The sequence below is a fragment of the Leptodactylus fuscus genome, chromosome 9 (assembly GCF_031893055.1).
Source record: "Leptodactylus fuscus isolate aLepFus1 chromosome 9, aLepFus1.hap2, whole genome shotgun sequence".
In the NCBI taxonomy this organism is placed as follows: domain Eukaryota; kingdom Metazoa; phylum Chordata; class Amphibia; order Anura; family Leptodactylidae; genus Leptodactylus; species Leptodactylus fuscus.
This window is the reverse complement of record NC_134273.1, coordinates 67,266,256-67,290,375: the sequence shown is the minus strand read 5'-3', so window position 1 is coordinate 67,290,375 and position 24,120 is coordinate 67,266,256. Positions and strand designations below refer to the sequence as shown.

Sequence of the window (24,120 nt, the reverse complement as noted above, 5' to 3'; positions counted from 1 at the left end):
TGATAACTTCCACTGGAGTGAATTTTTTCTCGCCTGGTGCAGACTTTGCAAATTCCAGGACAGATTCCTCTGCAGAATTTGGTCATCTTTACTTCATCTGCAGATTCCTGAAGGTGAATTTTTCAGCTAAGAAGAAATGTCTCAAGAACTTCCCTGAAGATACAGCATTCCTATGGCCACTTACAGTCACTATTACAAATCAAACACTTTACACAAATACTCTGAATTCCCTTGAACCCTTTTCTATATGGTGGGGGAGGAGGGGGCCGGGTAGAAGTGAAGTTTGTGAAGTTTTTGTAGTTATAGTAATGGAGTCACGGTACTGCAACTCTGCCATTATTCAACGGAGTATGTGCAAAGCAGTAGTACCACAGCATGGCGGCTACACAGTGGGTTCCAGCACCATTACCTGTATAGTTTCCAGTACCTGAAGAAGTCCTTGCCACATGTGACTGCTCAGGCCATTCAGTGACCTCAGCAGTCAAAGGAAAGGAATTGGTGATGTTACTCACGTCCAAGTATCATATAGTTTAACTAGTATTGTCTCTGATAGAGCATTATGGGGATCATTACATTATGTGTTGGTCAATAAAGTGACAAGACTGTACGGGACAACTAAGGCCCCACTCACACGGGGCAAGAGGGGGTGGATTATGGCACTGAATCCACGTCATAGTCCACCCCCTCACAATGGAGGTCTATGTAGACCGCTAGCTTACTTTTTTCCGTGAGCGGCATGTTGCCACTCACGGAAAAAAGAAACGAATTGTCCTTTCTTGAGGCGGACTCCGCAGCTGATTCAGCCCCAGCGTCCGCCTCGCGACAGCACCCTCTGGACTAGGCCCATCTATTTGAGCCTACTCTGGAGGGGGAAACCGCGACGGTCGGAAGCCGCGATAGTCGTGGCAAGCGCATTTTGGTCGTATTGTGACGCATCACTTCAGGACCAAAATCCACTAATCCATTCCCCGGAGGGCAAAAGGGTATCATCACCATATTATACATTGAAAGGCACTATATGTGTTGGGGTACATAGGGACTTGGTCGTCACGGGTGGAGTCAAACGAGACCCAGTTTTGGTTTGGTTCATCTCCACTTGACTTGGTTCGGGTACCATGTAGTTTGTTTTCCATTGAAGTACGTACCCGCTTCATGTAGATGGTTGTCATCTATGGGACAACCAGTCAAGGTGAGCAGGGTATGGATATGTGATGATCTTCCGAGTCCATAGAAAGTTTTAAAAAAATAAATAAAAATTGGCGCCAACTAGTTTCTGGTACTTTTTCACGGTAGAAAAAAAAAAAAAAACAACAAAAGGGTCCAATACACACCATGGAAAAGGGGCTTTATAGTGCAATAGACGTAAATGATACTGTACTGCAATCCCCTACAAACCCTCCAATCCAGCAACATACATGACAGCCATTTCTTCCGATTCCACCATGAAAACGCACACTCAGCCGAACACTTCTCACAGCTTATCCCCCTATAGGAGCACTGGACCGAAAGAAATCTGGTTACTATTAACAAAATATGGTTTTCAAAATGGCCGCCATGTAGACTATAGGCGCCAGATTGCCTACTGTGAAAGCCAATAGAATAAATAAAGACACCCTTATAGCACGAAAAAGTGAATTTTTTAACAGCGGTTCCTGGAAATATTAATCATTTTATGTTCACGTCTCTGTATTTTCCCATTTTCAGTCCAACATATTAATTTGTGGTAGGAAATTCCAGTCAGGTCATATATCACCGTCTCATAGACACAAAGTAGCACACAACAATACAATTTTCCACTTGTATAAGCAAACATCTCACTAAACAAAATGAATGTACACAGAGATAGCGCGGCTCCACGTCCTCACACTGTACGCCGCGTTTTATTGCCTTTGGGAATTCTAACATTTCCCACATTACATATAATAATTCAGTTAGGAGTCTTGTGGCCGCTAATACACTGGTTTAACAACCCTCGCAGAGCTCGCTGCCAGCCGCCATGTCTTCGCCCTAGGACCGCATAAAAGGTTCCAATCCCTAGAAGAAGTCGGGTAAATTAACTGAGCAGAAACTGAATTTCCCCGGACACGATTATTAAGTACCGCTACGAGAGCTGCTATTTCAGTAGCTTTTAACAAAAATTAGACAAAGCTGAGGAGACGCATGAAAATTACAGATGCGGCAGATTAAAGGCATTAATCAATATGGGCCTTGTACAAGTGGGTACGTCTCCTGTCCAATGCCTTGTCTTTATACAGGACTATCTTCTACTATAGCGCAGGATATCAAATGGCTCGGACGAGGAATCAATACAGAAGTTAATTGAGCACAAGCCTATCAATCTGTAACCCTTTCTACACAGAACCACATATGATCAGTGTTATAGCCTGAGATAAGTAACAGGACAGCGTACGGGCAACAAGTCGCCTTGTCAATCCCGGATGTTGGCACAGTGCCAATCCAGTAATGAGCTGAACAGTTGCTAGATACACACTGCATAACAACCAGTTTCTTCCATGGTGTTGTCAGACAGTGGGTTCCTACAACCAGTCTGTCTTAAATAATTCAGGTGGAGCGAAAATGGCTTGTAAGTCGCCAGAAGTCTGCAAAGGTGGCCTTAAAGAGGACCTTTCATGGATTTGGGGACATGCGGTGTTATACACCGCTGTAAAGCCGACAGTGCGCTGAATTCAGGATTCAATGAATCCTTTCATGGATATGGGCACATGTGGTGTTATATACCGCTGGAAAGCCGACAGTGCGCTGAATTCAGCGCACTGCCGGCTTTCCCGATCCGTGCTCCGCGTAAAGAGCTACGGTACCGGGACTGATAACTCTTCACTCAGAACACAGATCGGGAAAGCCGACAGTGCGCTGAATTCAGCGCACTGTCGGCTTTCCAGCAGTGTATAACACCACATGTGCCCAAATCCATGAAAGGTCCTCTTTAAAGGCACTCTCCTTAAGGAGTTCTCTTAGTCCCTGACCATAATTCAGGTCAGCGTAGAATTGCCAAAGGCGAATGGTACATGAACAATACTGTGGCGTTTTCCTTGCACCACTGTATTAGGAAGCTCAAAGGCATTGTAGCCTCTGCTAGGAATAAAAAAAAAAAATTTAAAAAGTTTTTGTTTTCTGTGAAAAAAAGTGGAAATGCAAACACAGATGCGAACCCAGTCCCAGTTGTTTCCAATTTTGGGGCAACATGGTGGCTCAGTGGTTAGTACTGCAGCCTTGCAGCGCTGGAGTACTGGGTTCAAATCCTGCCAGGAATAACATCCGCAAGGAGTTTGTTTGTTCTCCCCGTGATTGCGTGGATTTCCTCCCATACTCCAAAGACATACTGATAGAAAAAAATGTACATTGTGATCCCTATATGGAGCTCACAATCTACACTAAGAAAAAAAAAAGTTGTCTCCGATTTTAATAGTGAAGACCTATCTGAAAGGATAGGTCAGCAACGGTCTAACACCCAGTTGTTTCAAGAGTCTGCAGTGCTTGGGTGAGCTATACAATATACAGCACACTGCCTGGTGCTCATTGTAGAGGTCACAGCACTTGCCTGAGCAGCGGCGCCAAATGTCAAACCCCCTGATCTCACATTGATGAGTTATCCTAGGAATTGGCCTAACACTAGAACATGAAGCCAGATCTGCACCGGCCCCCCAACTGAGATGCATCACTTATAACACTGGTCTTCTCATATTGGGAAGAAAATGTAAAAAAAAGAAAAAAAAAAACTTGATAGTCGCCATTAAAATGGTATCAACTACTGAAGACTATCAAGTTTTGTTTTTTTTTTTGTTTTTTTTTTTAAATATTTCCTACCCACTGCTTAACATGGTACGAGAACAAACATCTTCCTTATACATATTGGGAAGAGACATCTCTCCCACCTCTCAGGTGACGCCCCTGAATAATTCATCACCATTAAACCTAACACCGTTTTTCTATAGTGTTTTTATGCCTTTTTTGTAAGATGTGGAATAGAGAACTTCTTAAGGGAAGTAAAAAAATTAATTCCATATGGAATGCAATGGATTAAAAACGTCCAGGCACTAAATTTATCAGGTTTACACGAAATCAGAGCTAATGTATTACCAGATCTACATGGCGATAGCACACCGTATAACACGCTGCCTCCTACCGTGACTGCAGGGCGCATTATTCACAGCAAATACATTTATCTCGTAGCTTAAAAAATTCTTATTATAATGAAGAATTAGATTAAAATGCAGATCAGGAATGCATACAAGTATAATACACACACTTATTATAGACAAATATATATATATATATATATATATACTGTATACATAGGTCCTGCGCATAAAGAAGTCAAAAGAGGGGGCACTAACAACCCATTTCCAATTTTTACAGCGCAGGGTACCGAATAAGAGACGCAATCTGATTGGTGGGCTGCTCTAAAGCTTTCTATAGGTCTGGATGAAAACTGAAAAATAAAGTAATTAAAAAGAGCAATAATTCATCCGACCACAAAGAGATGCTTAACCTAATAGGTAACGGAATATAGAAAAATGGGGAGAATTGGACCAGACAGCATGGAAACTGTGGGGAGATCTGCAGAAATAAGTCGGATCGCAGATGTGATTGAATAGGATTAATAACTCAATCACAAATAGCGGACCTTATAATACAAACTTTTCTATAATAAAGTCACTGCTGCCCATAGGCTGAACATATCACAACCATAGGCCTCCATCCACGGAACAGGGGACAAAAGAGCGCCCTATTGTCCTTTTTTGTTAACTATATATATATATATATATATATATATATATATACACACACACACACACACACACACACACACACAAACAGTCCAGTCATATTAATGTGACCACCGCCTACTTTTGACGTCAATGTTAAATAACCAATCGCAGAAGGCACGTGTCATCAGCCATCTGGGTGCACTCATCATTGTGGAAGGCACGATGGATCAGCACAAGTATGCATCTATCCTTGCGGACCATGTTCACCCCTACATGTGAATTGTTTTTCCTAAGGATGATGGCATCTACCAGCAGGAGAATGCGACGTGTCATAAAGCTCGCAGTGTACGTGCGTGGTTCGAGGAGCACCAGGATGTGTTTACCGTACTCCCTTGGCCAGCAAATTCCCAGGACTTGAACCCAATCGAGAATCTGTGGGACCACCTTGATCGGGTTGTTTGCGCCATGGATGCTCAACTACGTAACCTAGCGCAGCTGGCCACGGCACTGGAGTCGGCATGGCTCAACATCCCAGTGACCATCATCACAACATCCCCTCTCTTCCTGCACGTCTCGCAGCGGTCCGCTCTGCCAAAGGTGGTTATTCTGGATTTTGACAGGTGGTCACATTAATGGGACTGGACTGTGTATATATGAGTATATATTATACTATACCCCTGTATGACTATACATTACAGAACACTACACTACCAATGAACATATCTGATGGAAAATTGTGAACAAAGCCTACAATTGGCCATGCACCTTATAGAGCCAAGAGCCAACAACCATTACTCTCAACACCCTATACACATGCTCACTCGGCTAGGCCAAGGGTGCACGTGCTCTCAATAGTGAAAAAGGAACAAGCTGTTGCCAAACATCTCTGGCTTACTATCAGGATAGTGTCGCTTCCCCCATACACATCAGAAGTTTAGTGAAGTCACTCAATAGTTATCCAATGTATATGGCTGCCTATATTAAGGTCTCCAGATCAAGACCCCAACTGGACAGAGGTAATTTAAGGGAATAACAGGTCAAAAACCTAAATGGAGAGCAGGCTCCGCAGCACCAGCTTCTCTCCTATCTGCCATTCATTATTACCAAGATATCTAAAAATACCATAAATGTTCACAGCACAACTGGAGCTCAACCCATTATTGGATTTGCTCTGAATCAAGAGCATATTTTAATCAGATTTCACATTGATGATTGAATGAGCTATACAACGTGGACAATAAGGATCGCTGTGGGGGAGCGCACTGACAGCACATCAAGCATTACCGCAGACTTGTGCACTAAACCCTGCTACATCCCCTGGGGCCGGTGACAAAGATTCCTATGCCACATGCCGGGCACCAAAAGAAGCCGCTATGAAAGAAGTGCAGGATGCAACTTTATCATCTACATACAGGCCAGACATCCGGAATTACATCAACCTCACTTTATGAACGTTCAACCAAACACATACAAGAAGTAATGTCCCCCCCAAAAAAGGAAAATCTAATTAATCTGCTCTTGTTAAAAGGATTGTCCAGGATAACAAAAAACATGGCTGCCAGAAACAGCTCCAACCTGGTCCATAATATGTGTTTGGTATGGATTCTCTGCTCCACTAAATCAGATGAGGTTGAGCTGCGATACTACATGCAAGCTGTTAACAAAGGTGGCGCTGTTTTACAAAACCTTACTTTCATACTGTATTAGGGAATTCTGTGTTAGAAAAGGGGGCGGGGGGGGGATTCTCTTCTTCATGACCCTCATTGGTTAGTGATCATCTCTTGCTATGTAGGACACAGGATAAAAGAATAGGTTATAGTAGTAACTGTGTAATGCTCAATTCCTCCTATGGTGGCACTACAGAGGAAATGAACACGTAGCATCAAATTTGCGACAAAATTTGCGAAAAGTTGTATGTTTTTTGCCACTTTTTTGGTATGCGGTGTAGGTGGAGCCAAGTTTTTTTGCCATTTTTCGGCTGTAAATGCCAGGCGGCGTAGATTTGGACCCAATTTAGGAGGCGGCGTGTGGCTTGTCATACACTTGGCACTCCGCCTGGCTTGTCATACACTTGGCACTCTCTGGCGCCGCAGCATCGCCATTCTTGATAAATTCATCGGATTAGCTGAAGATGACAAATATCCTTTGCATTTTACCAAATTACGTGCGATGTTTTGTCTTAAAATACGTTTCCAGATACGTGCGGTGACGACTAAGGATGTATTCACACAGCAATAATACACACTGGCGGCGAGTAAGCTTTTAGGGATTTGAATGCTGAAAATTCATTGTACAATGAGAAAACAATCAGCAACAGAATGGAAAGATTTTTCGTCATCATCCAGACTCAACACGCAAAAATATGCCGTTATCCAGCTTTCCAAGACTCCTGAATGTCCAACCAATGGATTTACCCACTAATGTATCATCGCTGCAGTATTAGGTATAAGTGCCATTCAGGACTTTATTGACAGCTTTAATCACCCAACTTTTCCAGTAACAGAAATGGTAACAATGTGACCTAAAAGGACGACCGGAGGACAAATATTTGTTCATCAAAAACCGCAATACAATTAACCACAGGTAAATGGCAGAAGAATTTACACCATCTGTATCAGCCACAGAGCAATAGTGCAAAGCGGAACATCAAATCAAACAGGAACATCAATATTTGTTGCAAAAAAAATTACAATTTCAATGTAGTTTTATCGTCACACAATACTAATAACGCACTTTCGCAGTAAATCCTGACACTCCAGGTAGAAATATTCAGCAGATCTGAGTAATAGTTTGATCACAGGCGAGCACTAAACTGGTTGTCACCATAGAAGCAACAATACAAGCTCCAACCAATCAGCGTCACATAGACCAGGGCTCGCCAGATGTTGTAAAACTACAACTCCCAGCATGCACACTGGCTCTGCTGGTCTTGGAACCCCCCATGGAAGTGAATGGAGCATGCTGGGAGTTGTAGTTTCACAGGATCCTACCATAGACTAATGTATGGACACTGCTCTAAAGGAAAAGAATCCTTCCCCTCCTCCACAGCAAGTGTGCTAATGTTCTCTGTTATCAGCCTGCACTGCTACCCATAGAGATCCATCATGATGCTCCCCAGCTCTGCCCGCTCCAGGCTGATGGATGTCCCCCCCAGACATGTGATGAGCCGGGCTGCCGTCTCTGAGGGCCACAGGCTCTCCGGCCAGCAGCTGTCAGGCAGACATGCAGATCGCTGACTGTGAGAGATGTCTGGGAATGACATTAGCAGGCGGCAGATCATCTCACCCCCTCCCCCTAGGGGCAGCTTACCGAGCTTTCCCCGGGAATCCTCCAGCTTCTGGATCTGGTTCTCCAGGAAGAGCATCGCGACCCCGAAGGTCAGCACCGCCAACAGCTGCAACTTGGGCGGCATCATAATCCTTAGGAGACCCATCAACCCAATCTATGGCGACATAACGTGGGCATCGGGGGTTGTGGCAAGAGGCACTGCCCCCAGCGTAGAGAGACACCCGGCAGCTGGGCTGGTTCCGCGGAGGAGGAGGAGGAGGGCGCCACAACAGTCTGCGGCTCCAACGTGATCCGCACACACTGTATGTACACTGACTCTCCGCCGCTCCTCCAGCTCTAGCCGCAGCAGCAGCGCCGGCCCATTGCGTCTTACGTCACAACACCACGCCCCCTACGCATGACGCGTACAGCCGTCCTCCGTTGTGACGGGTTGCTAAGCAACCAAGCTCGCTCATTTCCGCCCTTCCTATTGGCTGTCGCTTTTCTCCCATTGAGTGATGCCTCGTATACTCAGAGGACCTGAGCGAGAGCTGTCTAAGTCACTGCCTGACAGACACATAACGGCCTTAAAAGGGTAAAATACGTTTACGTCAATGAACTAATATACATTCTAGTCACTCTGGCTCCATATTAGATGTATATTTAACTTTATATCACACAATGAAAATATCGGTAGGGAATCTATCTACTTCTAGTTCTTATTAATTGTGCTGGCATTGTTAACTCTTTCGATACCAATGTTTAAAATATCAAGCTTTATTGACATGTTGTAGTAAAGTGTACGCCACCCCGATAGTCTTCACAGGCAGTTATAAGGACAGCTCAGGGGGGCCTGCTAGTTAGTACCGGCTCGCAAGATGGTGGCGGACAGGTTGCTCCTGTGGATTGTCGCCGCGCTGCAGGCGGTAAGAGTCACCCGGCCGGGGCTGCCCCCGGGTTATACTTGGTCTGTGCGCCCTGACGTGGTGGAGTGTAGCGTGCTGTGCCCGGAGGTTCCCCGGGGGATGTGGTGTCTGTCTGTAGCACGGGTGACGTGGCTCACTGCCGCTTCCTGTTAGCTCCGGGTTGTGTCCTGCTCAGGAGGCTGCACGGACCTGGCCTGTGTGTTACTGACTGATCCCTATTACAGGCTGGTAGATGCTGACTGCAACCCACAGCCGCACATTATATCATCCCCAGGCTCCCTACATAGGTGCGGCTTGGTTTTCTAGAACGTGATCTTGGCCATGAGTTCTTTTGGTCTCTGTTCACATTACTGTTGGGTTTAAATAAAAGCTGGTTACAGATATAAGGGGGGGGGGGGGGGGCAGCACGGTGGTTAGCACTGTAGCCTTGCAGCGCTGAAGTCCTGGGTTCGAATCCTGCCAGGAACAACATCTGCAAGGAGTTTGTATGTTCTCCCCGTGTTTGCATGGATTTCCTCCCATTCTCCAAAAACATGTACATTGTGATCCCTACATGGGGCTCATAATATACATGAAAAAAAATAAGTAAAACAAATTGAAAATTTTTCCTGAAAATAAGTCAACAGTTGATAAGTCTAAAAAAAAAAAATCTCTTCAATGAGTCATAGCAAGTGAATGGAGTCCATCTGCTTCTGTTGGTATCAGCTGGTTGATGATTTTAGCAGTACATTGTGGATTCTGTAAGACCCAATTCACATCTGCATTCAGGTCAGTCCGTTCCCCTTTCCGCATGAAAAAAAAGCAGCACACTTTTCTCTCCTCGTTTTTCGTGTGGAATCCACACGGACCCCATTATAGTCCATGGGGTCCACTAGTTTCCTAAGGTAACTGCTTTTTTATATGCGGTTTAGGTCCCCCCAAGAGGACCCTCAAACGGAAACCCACGCACAGATGTGAACCAGGGCTAAGCCACAACTCATGTGTAAACAAAGACTTCTGTACACGCAGTATTATTAAGGTCTCTTTTTTTAACAGGCCACTGCTGGTACCCCTGTTCTCATTATATAGGTCCCAGCTGTCTGACCCCAACCAATCAGTTATTCCTTTTACTGTGCATCAGTTTAAGGAAGGTTTCCAGGAGTTGCTTATTGATCTTCAGGATATCAATATGTGATAATGAGCAGATCAGCTTTTTGAAGATGCTGTGGCCTCTTCAGAAAATACCGAGTACAGTACAATACATTGCCTAGGGACCGTGCTTGGGATTTCCACCCATCCCCATTAAAATGAATAGGGTCAGTCGCAAACAGGCAATATGATGAATGGATGTGATGTCACCGCCTATAAAGTTGTACTACGGCGCTGATCTGAGGGGGTCCTGGATACTGGACCCCACATATCGATAACACTTTTTTTTATTTTTTTTTATTTTTTTTAAGCCAAAGGGGTTATATACGGACAGGTCTCTTTAAAATAAGATCAACTAGAAAGAGGAAGAAATGTTTTCTGAATTATACAAATCTAAATTTATGCAGACACATGCCATTTGTTTGCTTTCACCTTGCCATTGTCTTAGTTCCTTAATAAACATTCCCTGATGTAAGTTTGGTAACATGATCCGAAAAGGATGTTTACCATATGTTTGCTCCATTAAAGGGGTACTCCCACGTCGCATACTTACCCGTCTTCGTTCCTCTAAAATCTTCTGTCTTCTTGCTTTGTCTCGTCATTGGTGGGCGGGGTCACATATGCAAAGCCAAGCGGCGAGATGCCGCCGGCCCTGCGTGCGCGCTCATACACCAGTCTACCCTTCATAATGCAAATACAGACCCGACACCCTGCGGGTCTGTATTAGCATTGTGAAGGCTAGACTGGTGTATGAGCGCGCACGCAGGGCCGGCAGCATCTCGCCGCTTGGCTTTGCATATGTGACCCCGGAGCGGAACAGCATCGCTTCTGCCGCTGCTGTCTTCATGCAGGGCAGAATCATAGCGATGTGCCTGTGCCGGCGTCTAACAGTCCCCAGCATCCGGCACAGGTGAAGCCAGCAACATCGCTATGCTTGTGCCCTGCATGAAGACAGCAGCGGCAGAAGCGATGCTGTTATTCCACTCCTCCTCCATAGCGATGTTGCTGGCTTCACCTGTCCCCCAAAGGGTAAACTACCCCCCCCCCCCTCCATGTTCGCTCCCGTGTACTTAGCCCCTCCCTCCCCCCTGAGAGCAGCAGACACATCACTTGACTCAGGAGCAGCTAAGTCAGGGCTGTGGCCACAAAAAAAATGAATAAAGTAAGATAGTGGCCAAACAAAGCAATTTTGCTGAAGCAGTGTATTTAGGAAAAGTCTTACATTCACATTTACAAGCATTATAGATAGGATCCTTGTGACGGGACAATCCCTTTAAGACCTATGAGAACGCTCTAGTGTACATTTCTATACATTGGATGTATACTGTTGTGACTAAACTGAGATGTGTGTCCTGTAGTGGCCGTGCACATAGGGCGTCTTTCGTTGAGGTTAGGATGGAGGAAATATTATGCCCTGGGTGGGGATATGGGTTTGTCAGGATACTATGCTAAGAGCCTTCTGTTTCCTATACTTTGCCTGAGGTGGGTTGCAGTTGGGATTGAGAACATTACAGGGATTAATGAGGGAAAGTCTAACATTTTATTATTTCTTCCCCATTTTTCCCAGTTTAAAAAAAAAAATAAAAATCACTGAAGTTCCCTAAAGTTGATCATTCCATGAAATAGTTTGTATTGGCTTCTGCAGTATTTTGGCTATCTGTTTTCAACATTCTCATCTGTGATTTCCCTCTGTTATTTCAGATATCCGCCTATGGAGCCGAGCTGTCCTCAGAAGCGTGCAGAGATGTTGGCTTCTCCAGTAACTTATTGTGCAGCTCATGCGACCTGCTCGGACAGTTTGGGCTAAATGGAATTGAGCCCCTCTGTAGAACATGTTGCCAGGAGGAGGCACATTTGGAATCAAGAAAAGTAAGTTCTAAATTTCTGCCCTTAAATAGCATTTCCACCTAAAATGTACAACACAGAACATCATTCTCTGGATGATTCTGTACTTCTTAGGCTAAATTCACATCTGCTTATTTTCAGCCTTTTGCTCTGATCTGTCATAGGGGCAGAACAGACAGTGAAACTAATGTAATGATGGCTACTGATCGGGCACATTCTGTCTGCAGAATATGAAAAACAAGTCAGGAATTTTCCACGTTTCACATTTGCGTTTGCCACTCTGTACAAGGATTCTGTTCCCCTCTCAAATTTTTCGCCATTTTTGAGCAGAAAGCACACAGACCCCATTATAGTCTATGGGTGTGCAGGTTTCCTAAGGTAACCACTTTTTGATGCAGATTAGGTTTCCGTTTGGGGGTAGTCAATATGTCAGGTACAGATCAAATTTGCCCTGTTTGCATCAGGCATTACGTTAGTTTTACAGCTCATTGTTCTGATCCTGTGATGAAAATAAGCAGATGTGAACTTGGTGTAAAAAGAAATGTCTCTTTACATTCACAGTGTAATATTATTACAAGGAGCCAGCTTCTCTATTCAGTTCTATTCTATTCCGTTTCTATGCAGCCAGTAACACAGCATTGTGAAATGTCTCACGCGGTAGCACCAGTCTGATTTCTCTCCACTGTAACCACTGCCCAACCATTAGAGGAAGTCCTTTTATGAGAGGACACGTCTAACACACATGCATGCTAGGTTCAGCTGGTGTCGAAACAGGGAGAGTCAGGCTGCTGCCAGAGGCGTCTGGCATCAGCTTATGTCCTGGGGGAACAAAGGTTTGGCATGATAAAATTCAATGTGCCCGATCCTTCCTTCCTCTTGCCATCTGTTAGGAGGCCTCCATATGCAGAAGTTAGTTGACCAGTTCCTCCAAAGCCTGTGGGGTTTTTGTTTTTTGTTTTTTTACTGTAGATTGTGAGCCCCATATAGGGCTCACAATGTTTGGGTTTTTTTTTCCTCCTATCAGTATGTCTATGTGGTTTGCAAGGAAATCCACGCAAACACGGGGAGAACATACAAACTCATTTCTGGCAGGATTCGAACCCAGGACTCTAGCACTGCAATGCTAACCACTGAGCCACCGTGTTGCCCAAAGCCTTTGGGTTTGGCCAAATTTTGTCTAATGTAAGACTTTATTGTAAATCATCCCATGGAGACTTTACAATTTTGGTGCACATCATTTTTCATTAAAAAAAGTAAAAAAAAATTGCTAGTAAAGCTGTTCGGATGGTCATTCACACTATTTCTAGCCATCACTTGACTTGTATTCTGTATTTTTAGCAGTTTTCTTGTCTGCAGACTCTATTTTTAATTCCATTCCTGGGTTGAGATTAGACGCTATGAGTTATTAACAGAATCCTACCATTCTCTCACACAGGAGTGGCTTTGTTACAGAACATTATAGATAATAACTGACGTCTATTGATCACTTGAGCTGAAAGAGGAAACCTCCAATTGGCTCCAGCTGTATTTTTATGTTGTGTCCTTCTTTGTCACTAGACTGCTGCTCACTTTCTCACTTCAACTCTCAATAGACTTCTCTGTTATCTTATATTCTCCATCTTGAGGGGACACAATGGATTCAGCATAGATTTCAGAGCAAATGTTATCTTAAGAAGGATAGAACGATAAGAGAAATGAGCAGTTTTTTTATATAAGATATACCGGATATACTCGAGTATAAGCCGCCCCAAATATAAGCCGAGGCCCCTAATTTTACAACAAAAAAAACTGGGAAAACTTATTGTCTCGAGTATAAGCCGAGGGGGGGAAATGCAGCAGCTACTGGAAAACTTCAAAAATTAGAATGGTCGGAGTTTTTGGGTGCAGTAGTTGCTGGGGAAGGGGAGGGGGTGTTCTGGTTGTCTGTCTGCCCCTTCCCTGAGCTTGAGGACTGGGTTTTTCTTCCCCCGCTTGGAATTCAGCCTGGCTGTATATAGGGTATCTGCAGTGCTCCTATTAACCCCTTCCTGATGGAAGAGGAGCACTGCAGATCCCCTATATTCAGTAGACCGGGCACTATCAGACACCGGGATACCTAATGTGTATAACGTGTTTCACAGTCATTTTACACTTTTATATGTATTCTAGGGAAAGCAGGGATTTACAACTTTTATTTTTTTTATTAAAGCTTTTTTTTTTTTTTTTTTTTCCCCACTAAAACTGTGCTGAAAAATCAGCTTATACTCGAGTATTTACGGTAATTCAAAATTTCTAATATTTACTTGTCCTATTTGTGTAATATTTGTTGAAACGTTGGTGATCTTTTGTGTGGGACCAGCCATATCCTCCCCTATGCATTACATTGGGTTTTTTTCCGTAATGGAAGAGCAAAAAGTAGTAAGAGAAGGTGGGTGTCTCTGCCCCTGCCACACAGACAGCCCAAACCTTCATAACAATTGTGTGTGGATTTTGGGAGTTTGCAGATGTTTGAATACACCACATATAGAAGATTGTGCAGGTTTGTGACTATAAACACGCCTGTGACATGAAACCGCATTCACCAGTGTTATAGACTTGCACATCTTATGCCCTGTTGTTGTCTATATACATTTGCTTCCTTGTGAACTACTTTTAGGATCTTCTGTCGGCCCACCACTGACTGGATATTTATGGTCTATCCTAAGGGTAAGCCATACATAAGAATTCCTGGGCTGCTCTTTTAAGCCGCATCTTTTGTGTAAGGAATAAACATTGTCTTAGGCCTCACGGACACGATCACTTAATTGAGGATCAACGTACAGATAGTGATATCTATGGGCTCATACACATAGTTGTGTGCCTGGGTCGTAGTGAAGAGCCACAAAATATGGGGCAGGTGCTATATGTGTCCATATTTGTGGTTTATCCCATTCAAGTCAATGTGTGAGTTTCTGACCATGGATACCAATTGCTGTGTCATCTGTGCCGTCTTCCCTTACCCCTACACTTCACATAGTCGTGCTTGTTATGCACAGACAGTTTTTGGTAGAACTGTAGCTATAATTCTGTGGTATGTAAATTAGTAAATCTCCCCCCACTGAGTGTCTTGTGCACTACACCATCCATGTCTTGGCAGAGTCTTCAGATTTTCCAGTTACATGTTGCGAGCTAGTGACATAAATGTCCATCATTAGTCTTAGGCTTTTCTTACGACTTGTGAGACCAAGCAGGTTATTAATGATTTTGGGTTTTGGGCATGTCTCCCATAGATGTGGTGCTGTAAGGTATGGTGACAGCATGCTGGCTATGTAGTAGTGTCGTAACACAACAGATAGCCCTGACGTAGGACCCATGCCTTTACTCCAAGGTTTCTCTTTACTTCATTCATAAAAGCTTTTCCCCAAAGGGTTAAAAGTATCAACTCGAGATGAGACCCCGTTTTCTGCTCCACGTGCCGTCTGCTACTGGGGTATAAAACCAAGAAGGATGAGTTGGAGGTGAACGTAACTGTGCGTGAAATTGTAGCAGCTCGAGCAATTGTCCGCATTTACAACTAAATTTAGCAATGTTCTAAGAGCACGGCCATATTGTGTGAGTGTTAATGCTGTATCTGGTCATACCAAAGTAATTCTCCCATCCAGATGCTCGCGCTGTATAATGATGGCCATTTGCCCAGCAATTTGCTTCTATTATATTTTATAGTCCATAACCTTGGTGGATTGTTTGTGTGTATATTGAGGCCGAACACCATTGCAAATAGGAGACGACGTTGGGTGTATTAGCGCCTGCGCCTTGCAATAAATACTGATCTGTAAAGTAAAAGTAGTGGAGTTGGGAACTGCTTACACGGCCGGCAATTCCCTCATGGAGTAAGATGATGACTTGGGGAGTTCAGTTAACAGGTTATGGACTCGAGATTTTAAGGACAAGTTGATCCAGGGTTTTTATACTGACTGCCAGATTGGAGTTAGGAAGGAATTTTTTCCCCTGAAATGGGGCAATTGGCATGAGCCTCATGGGGTTTTTGCCTTCCCCTGGATCAACACTGTAGGGGATTGTAGGGTTATAGGTTGGACTTGATAGGTTGGACTTGATAGGTTGGATGAAGACATCAGTCCATGTCTGCAGGTACATGCTTTTATTCATGTTAAATCCCCCCATCACAAGGAAAATCCACCTTTTGTACCTGCAAATATTTAGTTTCCCTATCGATTGTACAGTTAGTTTTTGAAGGGATTTTCCAGCCCGAACACTTTGGCTGCTTGACCGTGTCCAGGGATCAGTCCACCACTGAACTGACCTATCCTAAGACTATATACAAACAACTGTGGTGGAAAGCAGCCATGAAAAAAAATGAATTTGTAGGGACTGCTTTTTTTTGGATCTTTTGTGGACTTGATTTTATTTAGATTAAAAAAAATAAAAATAAGACTTTAATGGACATGTGAATAGCCCCAAACCAGTTAGGCTGCATGCACACGGAGTTACGCCAGGCTTGTAAAAATCCTCATTCCTAGCCGTACACTCGAGCGCTGCGGACGGCTCCCATTCACTTCAATGGGAGCACTTGTAACGCCGGCTTTACGAGCGCTCCCATTGAAGTGGAAGTGTTTGGGAGCCGTCCGCAGCGCTCGCGTGTACGGCTGTGAATGAGGATTTTTACAAGCCCTGTGTAACTCCGTGTGCATGCAGCCTAACACGGATTCACATTTCTGTGGAGAAGGCCTCAGGTTCCGGACCAAAATATGGGAAGCTGCAACTAGATTCTGATGGAGTGCACCGGCATTCAGTCGCGCACTCTGCTCCGGATTAGGCCCAATGAATGAGCCTAGTCGGGAGGAGGGAGAGTCTTCAGGCCGAATTGCGAGGTGAATCCACCTAAAAGATTGAGCACCTCACTACTTTTTCCAGGAGCCAGAACAAACAGTAAAAAGAACTGAGCGGCTCCCATTGATTTCAGTGGGAGCCATCTTTTTCGTCAGGATTTTGAGGGGGATACGGCCTCAAAATCCTGACCAAAAAACCCAGTGTGAACCTTCTCTTGGTGATCAGTGGGGGTCTGAGTACCTGGCTCCTCGCTGATCGGAAACTCTGACCTCTCTATGTGTAAATTGAATAAAGGAGCAGAGACTGCTGATGTGAGCACTGTGCCCAAGGCTCAGCAGAAGGTCTAAGGGTATGTTCAGATTTTGGTCACATTTGCTTTGGTGACCGGTCACCCAATGCAAAAAAAAAAAAAACTCCTTACTCTTCTGGTAACAGCGCTCAGAACGTGAGCAGCCCCTTTAATTCCTGACCTTGTCCGCTTGTCTTATGTCAGTATTTCTATACTATGGAATGTACATGGGACCATTGGTGAGAACCCCCGACTACATCTTCTGATTTTTATAGTCTGAATGAAGTAGCGCCCTGCCAGGACTTGTCACAACTGGTTTATTTCCTAGGCCGATATTTTTGGAGAATTTTATTGAATTGCATTCCGGCTTTGTGTTGCAGAGCGCAGCTGCTGTCTCCATGAATATCGGCCTTTCTTGTTAGGACACAAGTACACTTGATGATGTCTGCAGATCCCATCCTATGTGCAGAATATGGGATTCTTCTGGATCTCAAGCACCCATAGTAGCTTGAAACGCCATTAAACAAAGCTGACTTGTTCTAGATTGCCCCTTTAACCCTGGCTGCTGTCTTATGTAATGCATCCGCTTAGCACTGGGTCACACTAGCTTTTTACATCGCTGTTCAGCTTGTTTGGAATGATCACTTCTTTTATGATCATTTATTCTGGATGGTTGGAGTGAAATGAGCATCCTACCTGGACTTGTCTGCAATATTACAGTGCTGAACTGAAAAACCAAGCAAACCTCTATGGCCAAAGATAATCTTATATACTAGGGCGGTGATGGCGAACCTTGGAGACCAAGTGCCCAAACTGCAACCCAAAACCCACTAATTTATCACAAAGTGCCAACATGGCCATTTAACCTTAAAGGGATCCTATTTAGAATCCCTTTTTTTTTTTTTTTCTCCCTAACACGTAGGAATAGCCTTAAGACAGGCTATTCTTCTCCTACCTTTAGATGTCTTCTCCGCGCTGCTGTTCGGTAGATATTGCATTTTCCGTCTTTATGTAAATGAGTTCTCTTGCAGCACTGGGGGCGGTCCCCATCACTCAAACAGCACTGTGCTGCGAGAGAACTCTCCAGCGCCGCCTCCATCTTCTTCAGGAACGGCCTCTACGCGTTATCTTCCGGCCTGGCTTTCAATCTCCTACGCATGTGCAATCGGCTCTGCCAGCATGGCCGCTTTTGCAAGCTCTTGTAGTAAGCGGCCATAAAAAAATGGCCGCACACAGGTGCTGTTGGCTCTGCCCGAGGCCCACTGGCAGAGCCGATACATACACAATACCTGGTACTGTTATCTGGTACCTGATTCACCACAAATCTGACACTCCCTTTAATGTCAGGCAAGCTGTTTGCTTTTTCTTGTTGGGTTGGATCTGCCAATGCTATGGACTAGTACTGAATGAAAGTATTATAAGCTTTAGGGGCAACACGGTGGCTCAGTGGTTAGTACTGCAGCCTTGCAGCACTGGAGTCCTGGGTTCGAATCCTGCCAGGAACAACATCTGCAAGGCGTTTGTATGTTCTCTCCGGGTTTGCGTGGGTTTTATCCCATACTCAAAAGACATACTGATAGGGAAAAAAAAAAGTATTATAAGCTTTATTAACTGTGTAGTGAGATAACCATAGAATTGATTCCATTCTCTGAAAAGCGAAGCACTAAGGGTAAGTTCACACGGGGTTTTATGGTCAGGATTTTGAGGCTGTATCCGCCTCAAAATCCTGACCAAAAAGATGGCTCCCATTGAAATCAATGAGAGCCGGTCAGTTGTTTGTTCCAGTTCGTGGAAAAAAGAAGCGACATGCACATTCTTCAGGCGGATTCACCTCCCGACATCCGCCTGAAGACACTCCCTCCTCCCGACTAGGCCCATTCATTTGGGTGTAATCTGGAGCGGGGTGCGACTGGATGCCGGTGCAATGCATCGGCATCCAGTCGCAGCTACCTTCTAAGGTTCCGGTCCAAAGAACCCCGTGTGAACTTGCCCTAAAAGGATGTCGCTGATCTGACTTGACTCTCTAGAATATATTATATGATAGCATTGATCACATTCTCTCTAACCTGGTCCTTCCGTGTCTCCGTAGATGTACGCAGGGGCCATTCTCGAGGTCTGTGGATGAAAATTGGGGAGGTTCCCTCAAGTCCAGGGTAAGTCTCTACTACTATGTATGCACTTGGTCTGTTTTGTTTGCGGCCCGGCTTCGAGCTCCTTCTAAGACCGGGTAGTAAATATCCACCTGATAAGGTACATTAGGATTTATTGTATCCTCCGCAGCCAAGGCGAGAGCTAATATTTTACCAATCTGCCAATGCATAGGGTGCCTGTAGCTCATATTTTGTCTGGCCGTTGCCTGGCAGCAGGAGAGGATTACGGAGCTGTAGAATTACCAGGGCAGCGGCCTTCCTAAATTTTCCGAGTGAGCTTACCACTGTCGCGTCTGCCTCTCCCACCCGCCCCCTCTCAACCCCTCATCAATTACCGGACCCGTCATTTGCAGAATTGGAGAGATCTATTATTTGTTGATTTCCATATTGTAAATCTTGAAGCCGTGTAATCTATTGCTGGAAAGACTTGGCACGGCGCGCGCTCCTCTGACTATTGCATCTGCCACCTCCCATTGGAATGATTTTCGACGCTTTTCACATTAAGCAGACGGGAAGCCTCAGCTGTTCTGGTGTTTTTCAGATGATACGTTTAGGTTGCGCAGTTAAATCCATGACAATGAGAGCCGAGAACCGCAAGTAAAATCTCCGCTGCACGTGTAGATCCTGAAACAAAAGAGCGCTGCTTTCTATGGAGAGGGAGATGTGGGCGCCGCGGTGCATTGTGGGTAATGGGGGAAATTATTGTTGATTGCTGGTTTTCAGCCACTCATCTGGTTTCATTAAATGAGTATTTAGAAGGGTTTTTGGCATTTAAGAAAAAATGTAATTCCCTAACCCATCCAATGCCAAGGGAGAGGCACAGATTTTATGTGGGACCCAGATATAACGAATAGACTGAAGTATATTGCCCCAAAGCCTGTGCCATATTTCCCCCTGTGAATGCCTGCAAATTGAAGGCAATATACTAATAGACTCTATATGTAGGAAGTAATGATTGTATTAAAGGTACAATAGAGTAGTGCTTGTGCCGTACCCTGGCCTGGGTGGTGTGAGGCCATTTTAACACAGATTTGGGTCAGGAAACTGAGTATTGGTTGGATTTAGTAGCTACAATGCAGCATGTGAAGTCAGTTCAGCCAAATTCAAGCTGGTGGATATGACTTGTGTACTGGGCCTAACTGGCACTGTACCCCGTACTTCTTGGAGTCTGTATTGGGGTGTCTACCTGTCACCGTTTATTCTCTCTGAGAAGCGGAAGGAAAGCCTATGTCTAGCCTAAATGATATCCCAGTTTTTCTCACTGAGGATGTAGCAGAAGCTGTACTGTATTCTACTGGACATGCATAATGAATACACTCACTAATGGCATGTACAGAGCTATAAGTTCTGAACACCAGGGGGGTGCAGGATGGCACAACCCCTTCCATGAAAGAGAAAAAGTATACGCTGTTCTGAAGCTAAGTTTCAGCTGGTGGCAGGGTGTATGGATACAAGCAGGAATGGAAATCCACTCAGGGCTGTGTCTTGGCAGGCCTATACTGCCCTAAGAACGACATGGCCACACTATAGCTCCTTGACATGCCTGGTTGTAAGGGGTAAAGTCCCTGCACATTTTCCCTTGAGAGAGGTTCATCAGGGGAAACGCAAATATAGAGAGTCCCTATTAGATCCAGTCCTAGATAGAGACCGACACGTGATACCATGGTTAGGTGTCTTTTGCAATAGAGGAAAGGCATTGATCTTGGAAATTATATAGATTTGGGAATGCAGCATTTCCACCTTCATAATCCACAAGAACTGATTTTCTGGATTTCGTTTTGTCCTGTTTTCTAACATAATTTTGTGTTTGCAGCTTTCGTCAGGAGTGACAAGCCCAAGCTTTTCAAGGGCCTGCAGATCAAGGTATGAACTGGTCTAGGAAAACTAACAAGACTGTCCGTACATTAAAGTGGCTGGACTAAACTTACAAAATGTCACTTCCAATGTGGCATGAAGTCTGTATGTTCTGTACTTGTTTCTGTCTTCAAGAAATAGAATTGTGTTAAATTGCTCCTAGAAGGGGGAACCATGGCTGGACCACTATTATTATAGTGATAGTAGCCCCGCCGGATTCTGAGGAGCCCCATTGTGTGAACATTGGGGTCCATTGTGTGCTTGTGGTGTTGATATTAAAAAATATCAGAAACCGAACAGTGGTCTGGTTAACCATTGTGTATGTTGGAAATGACTGCGCAAGATTCTACCAGTAGTTTTGTATAGACAAACCCAGAACTGCTATTATACTAAGGGTCTCTTCAAACATTAAAAAGAAAAAAACTGTTACTCTCCCCTCCTGGTTCCAATTCGGATCCTCCTCATCCTCTTCTGGCTGCCACTTGCATTTCTGCCTCACAGCGCAGTTTTACCACTGAGGCCCAATTGCAGGTCTCAGCAGTCCCAGATGTCCTTCAGATGACCGGTAGAGGACGAGGACCTACACCAGAGCCCACTTTCCATGGAGCTATGCTAATTATATCTTAAATGGATCCCAAAGTATAACAATAGCAATTCCGGTTCAGATGCATTCAATCCAAATCTCTCGGTTCGCCCAACATCTGCTCCCCTCCTGTAGACTCCCATGAATCACAAACACAATCAAATCAATACATTTGATTATAAGATCAGATTGTAATGGGGCAAGTGGGCAATTACTTGCCATTAGGCTGCATGTAATAAGTCATTTTGCCCCCGTTATAATCCGCCCCTGGGGCGTGGATGTTAAAAGTGGCATAAATTGTAATTGAGGTAAAATGGCCAATTCTGACTTGGGCCTCAATCTCACAGCCATAAATGCATCACATTGTCTGTCCTAAAGAGAAACCATGATACAGATGACAATAGAATAGACACTTGGCGTAAACTGTCGCCCTTCTGTTGCTTTTTGTGTAACCTGCGATACTATTTTTCTGCTTCCAGTATGTGCGCGGCTCTGATCCTGTCCTGAAGCTGTTGGATAAAGATGGGAACGTCTCTGAGGAACTGAGCATCACCAAATGGAACACTGACAGTGTCGAAGAATTCCTAAGCGAAAAACTGCCCCGTTTATAACCTGTTGTACATATCTCTATCGGAATCCTTCTCCCTCCTCGGTGTCACAGCTCTTTGCTGGGTGTCTTCCATAATGATCACTTATCAGCCCTGCTTCTCCTATGCTGGAAGAATTGATTGTGGTTTGATTCAGGTCATCTGTATTGAATTAAAGGTGTTTCCAGGAATTGGAGTAGCCTGAGAGGTGGCCAGGAATGGGGGGACACATACACAGCCCACCTCTAATGTCTGTTCAGTCTTGTGCCATACTGGTGGAAGTCCTGAGCCTCACGTGACTGCTGAGACCAACTAGTGGCCACCAATCGCTTTCAGTGTGTTGTTCCTGTTTTTGGGTACACCCCTTTAAATCTTGGGTTTAGTCATTGATTTTTCTGCATGTCACTAGGTTCTAGGGTACACTCGCACTGCCTTTCTAGCTGGGTAGAATAGTTCAGTTGACTACACTGTTGGTATCCTACCATTTTTCTTTGTATTTCGTGTGGGGGAGCGACTTGTACGGCAATGTGTGATCGAAGTATGGCTTCAAGAAGTGCAGTGTGAATATACCCTAATGAGCGATTGAAAAGGAAGCGGCTACAATCTGCTTCTTTGTCTAGGTGACGGGTTGTAGAAACCGGTGGTAGAATTTTACATGGCATGGGGCAACGCTAAGGCTAAACACAGAAGACTGGTCTGTCGGGCCGTAGTACATGGATTACACAATTGTGTCCTTTTATTATATGCCATGAAAGCTGTGCAGCCAAATCTAGTGCTTAGACCCTGGTCAGGCTGACATTAGTGTGGCACAGGTATCTTAATGTCCATAGAAAAATAACATTTCAATTTCCTATATAATGCACAATATCCATAAGCACAAGACCTTCCGTTAAGACCTCTGCACCTCTAAACTACTCCAGCCCTAGACGGCCATGAGAACACCTGATTTGTATCATACCAAAGCTAAACCTATTGCAAATCACCTTCCTGAAATATTATTTTATCCAAGAAGGAAAGATGTAGTTAGAAAACATGGCTTCTCCCTATAGAGACCGTTCCATAGCCGTCCATGGGCTGTACTGAGTTTTGCAGCTTTGCTTCATTGACTAGCTGTAATACCACATACAGCCCATACACAAGAGGGGCACTGTCACTGTAAAGAAAGCAGCCATGTTTTCTGATCTCATTCCCAGCAATGTAGAGGGGTGTGGAGCACCCAATAGTCGCACATACAGGGCCATATTTGGTAAAGAATACACAGCTAGTAATTACATGGTAACCACAAAAATGAGTTTATTGCGCCAGTCTGAGGTATTGCCAGCCCCCGTCTGCGAGGCTGACTCACTGGGATTATAACAATGGCTTTTCAGTAATAAAACGTTCAATGAACCAGGGCATTATAAGGGTGGTGAGGTATTCATTACATAGGGGGATTAGATCATAATGAGGCACATGACTGAAAAAAATTAATTTGTCATCTTTCTAGCCGGCACAGCCATATCGCCTTGATTGATGTCACCGTGGCCTTTAGTGCCCTCCTCCCCCCCCCCCCCCCCTCCTCTCTTCTGTATGCATTTTGTATCTCTGCCTTTTTGTAGCTTTTATTTACGGCGTCTCGCAGAAGCCGGATGCTGAAAGGACATGTTGTTTAGTGATGATGAAAGGGCTCCGTTCACTGCATTAGATGTGACACATTAGGGTCATGCACTTTTGTGAAGACTACACAGAAAACCTTCATAAGGCTTGTGGCTGTCTGATGTGCTGTGTATTGTATCCGCATGTCCAGCTCTACTGCTTTAAATAGGAGTCGAAAGAATTTACTTGCTGATGATGGAAATGTTTCAATAAAAAAAAAAAAGAATCTGAAAAACCTCCTCGGGTATTCTTGGTTTTATTTAGATCTTTGATGATAATCTGGTAACTAGGGTTGAGCGATCGTGTTCAGAAAAGATCGG

General features: G+C 44.4%; 2 protein-coding genes across 2 annotated transcripts in view; one reads left to right on the top strand and one right to left on the bottom strand.

The window, feature by feature from the left end:
- The window catches only part of HS2ST1 (heparan sulfate 2-O-sulfotransferase 1), a 102,904-nt gene extending 94,515 nt beyond the window's left edge, over window positions 1-8,389 (bottom strand). Inside the window, exon 1 of the mRNA XM_075287971.1 lies at window positions 8,040-8,389. Coding sequence (XP_075144072.1) covers window positions 8,040-8,163 — 124 coding nt within the window. The 5' untranslated portion in view covers window positions 8,164-8,389. The remainder of the gene's footprint in view (window positions 1-8,039) is intronic.
- A 454-nt stretch (window positions 8,390-8,843) lies between these two features.
- On the top strand, window positions 8,844-24,030 carry SELENOF (selenoprotein F). The gene is made up of 5 exons (XM_075286292.1): window positions 8,844-8,923; window positions 11,753-11,920; window positions 19,081-19,144; window positions 20,955-21,004; window positions 22,058-24,030. Exons 1-5 carry the CDS (start codon window positions 8,876-8,878, stop codon window positions 22,187-22,189), a joined length of 462 nt encoding a protein of 153 aa, XP_075142393.1. The 5' UTR covers window positions 8,844-8,875; the 3' UTR covers window positions 22,190-24,030.
- Window positions 24,031-24,120: the final 90 nt, after the last annotated feature.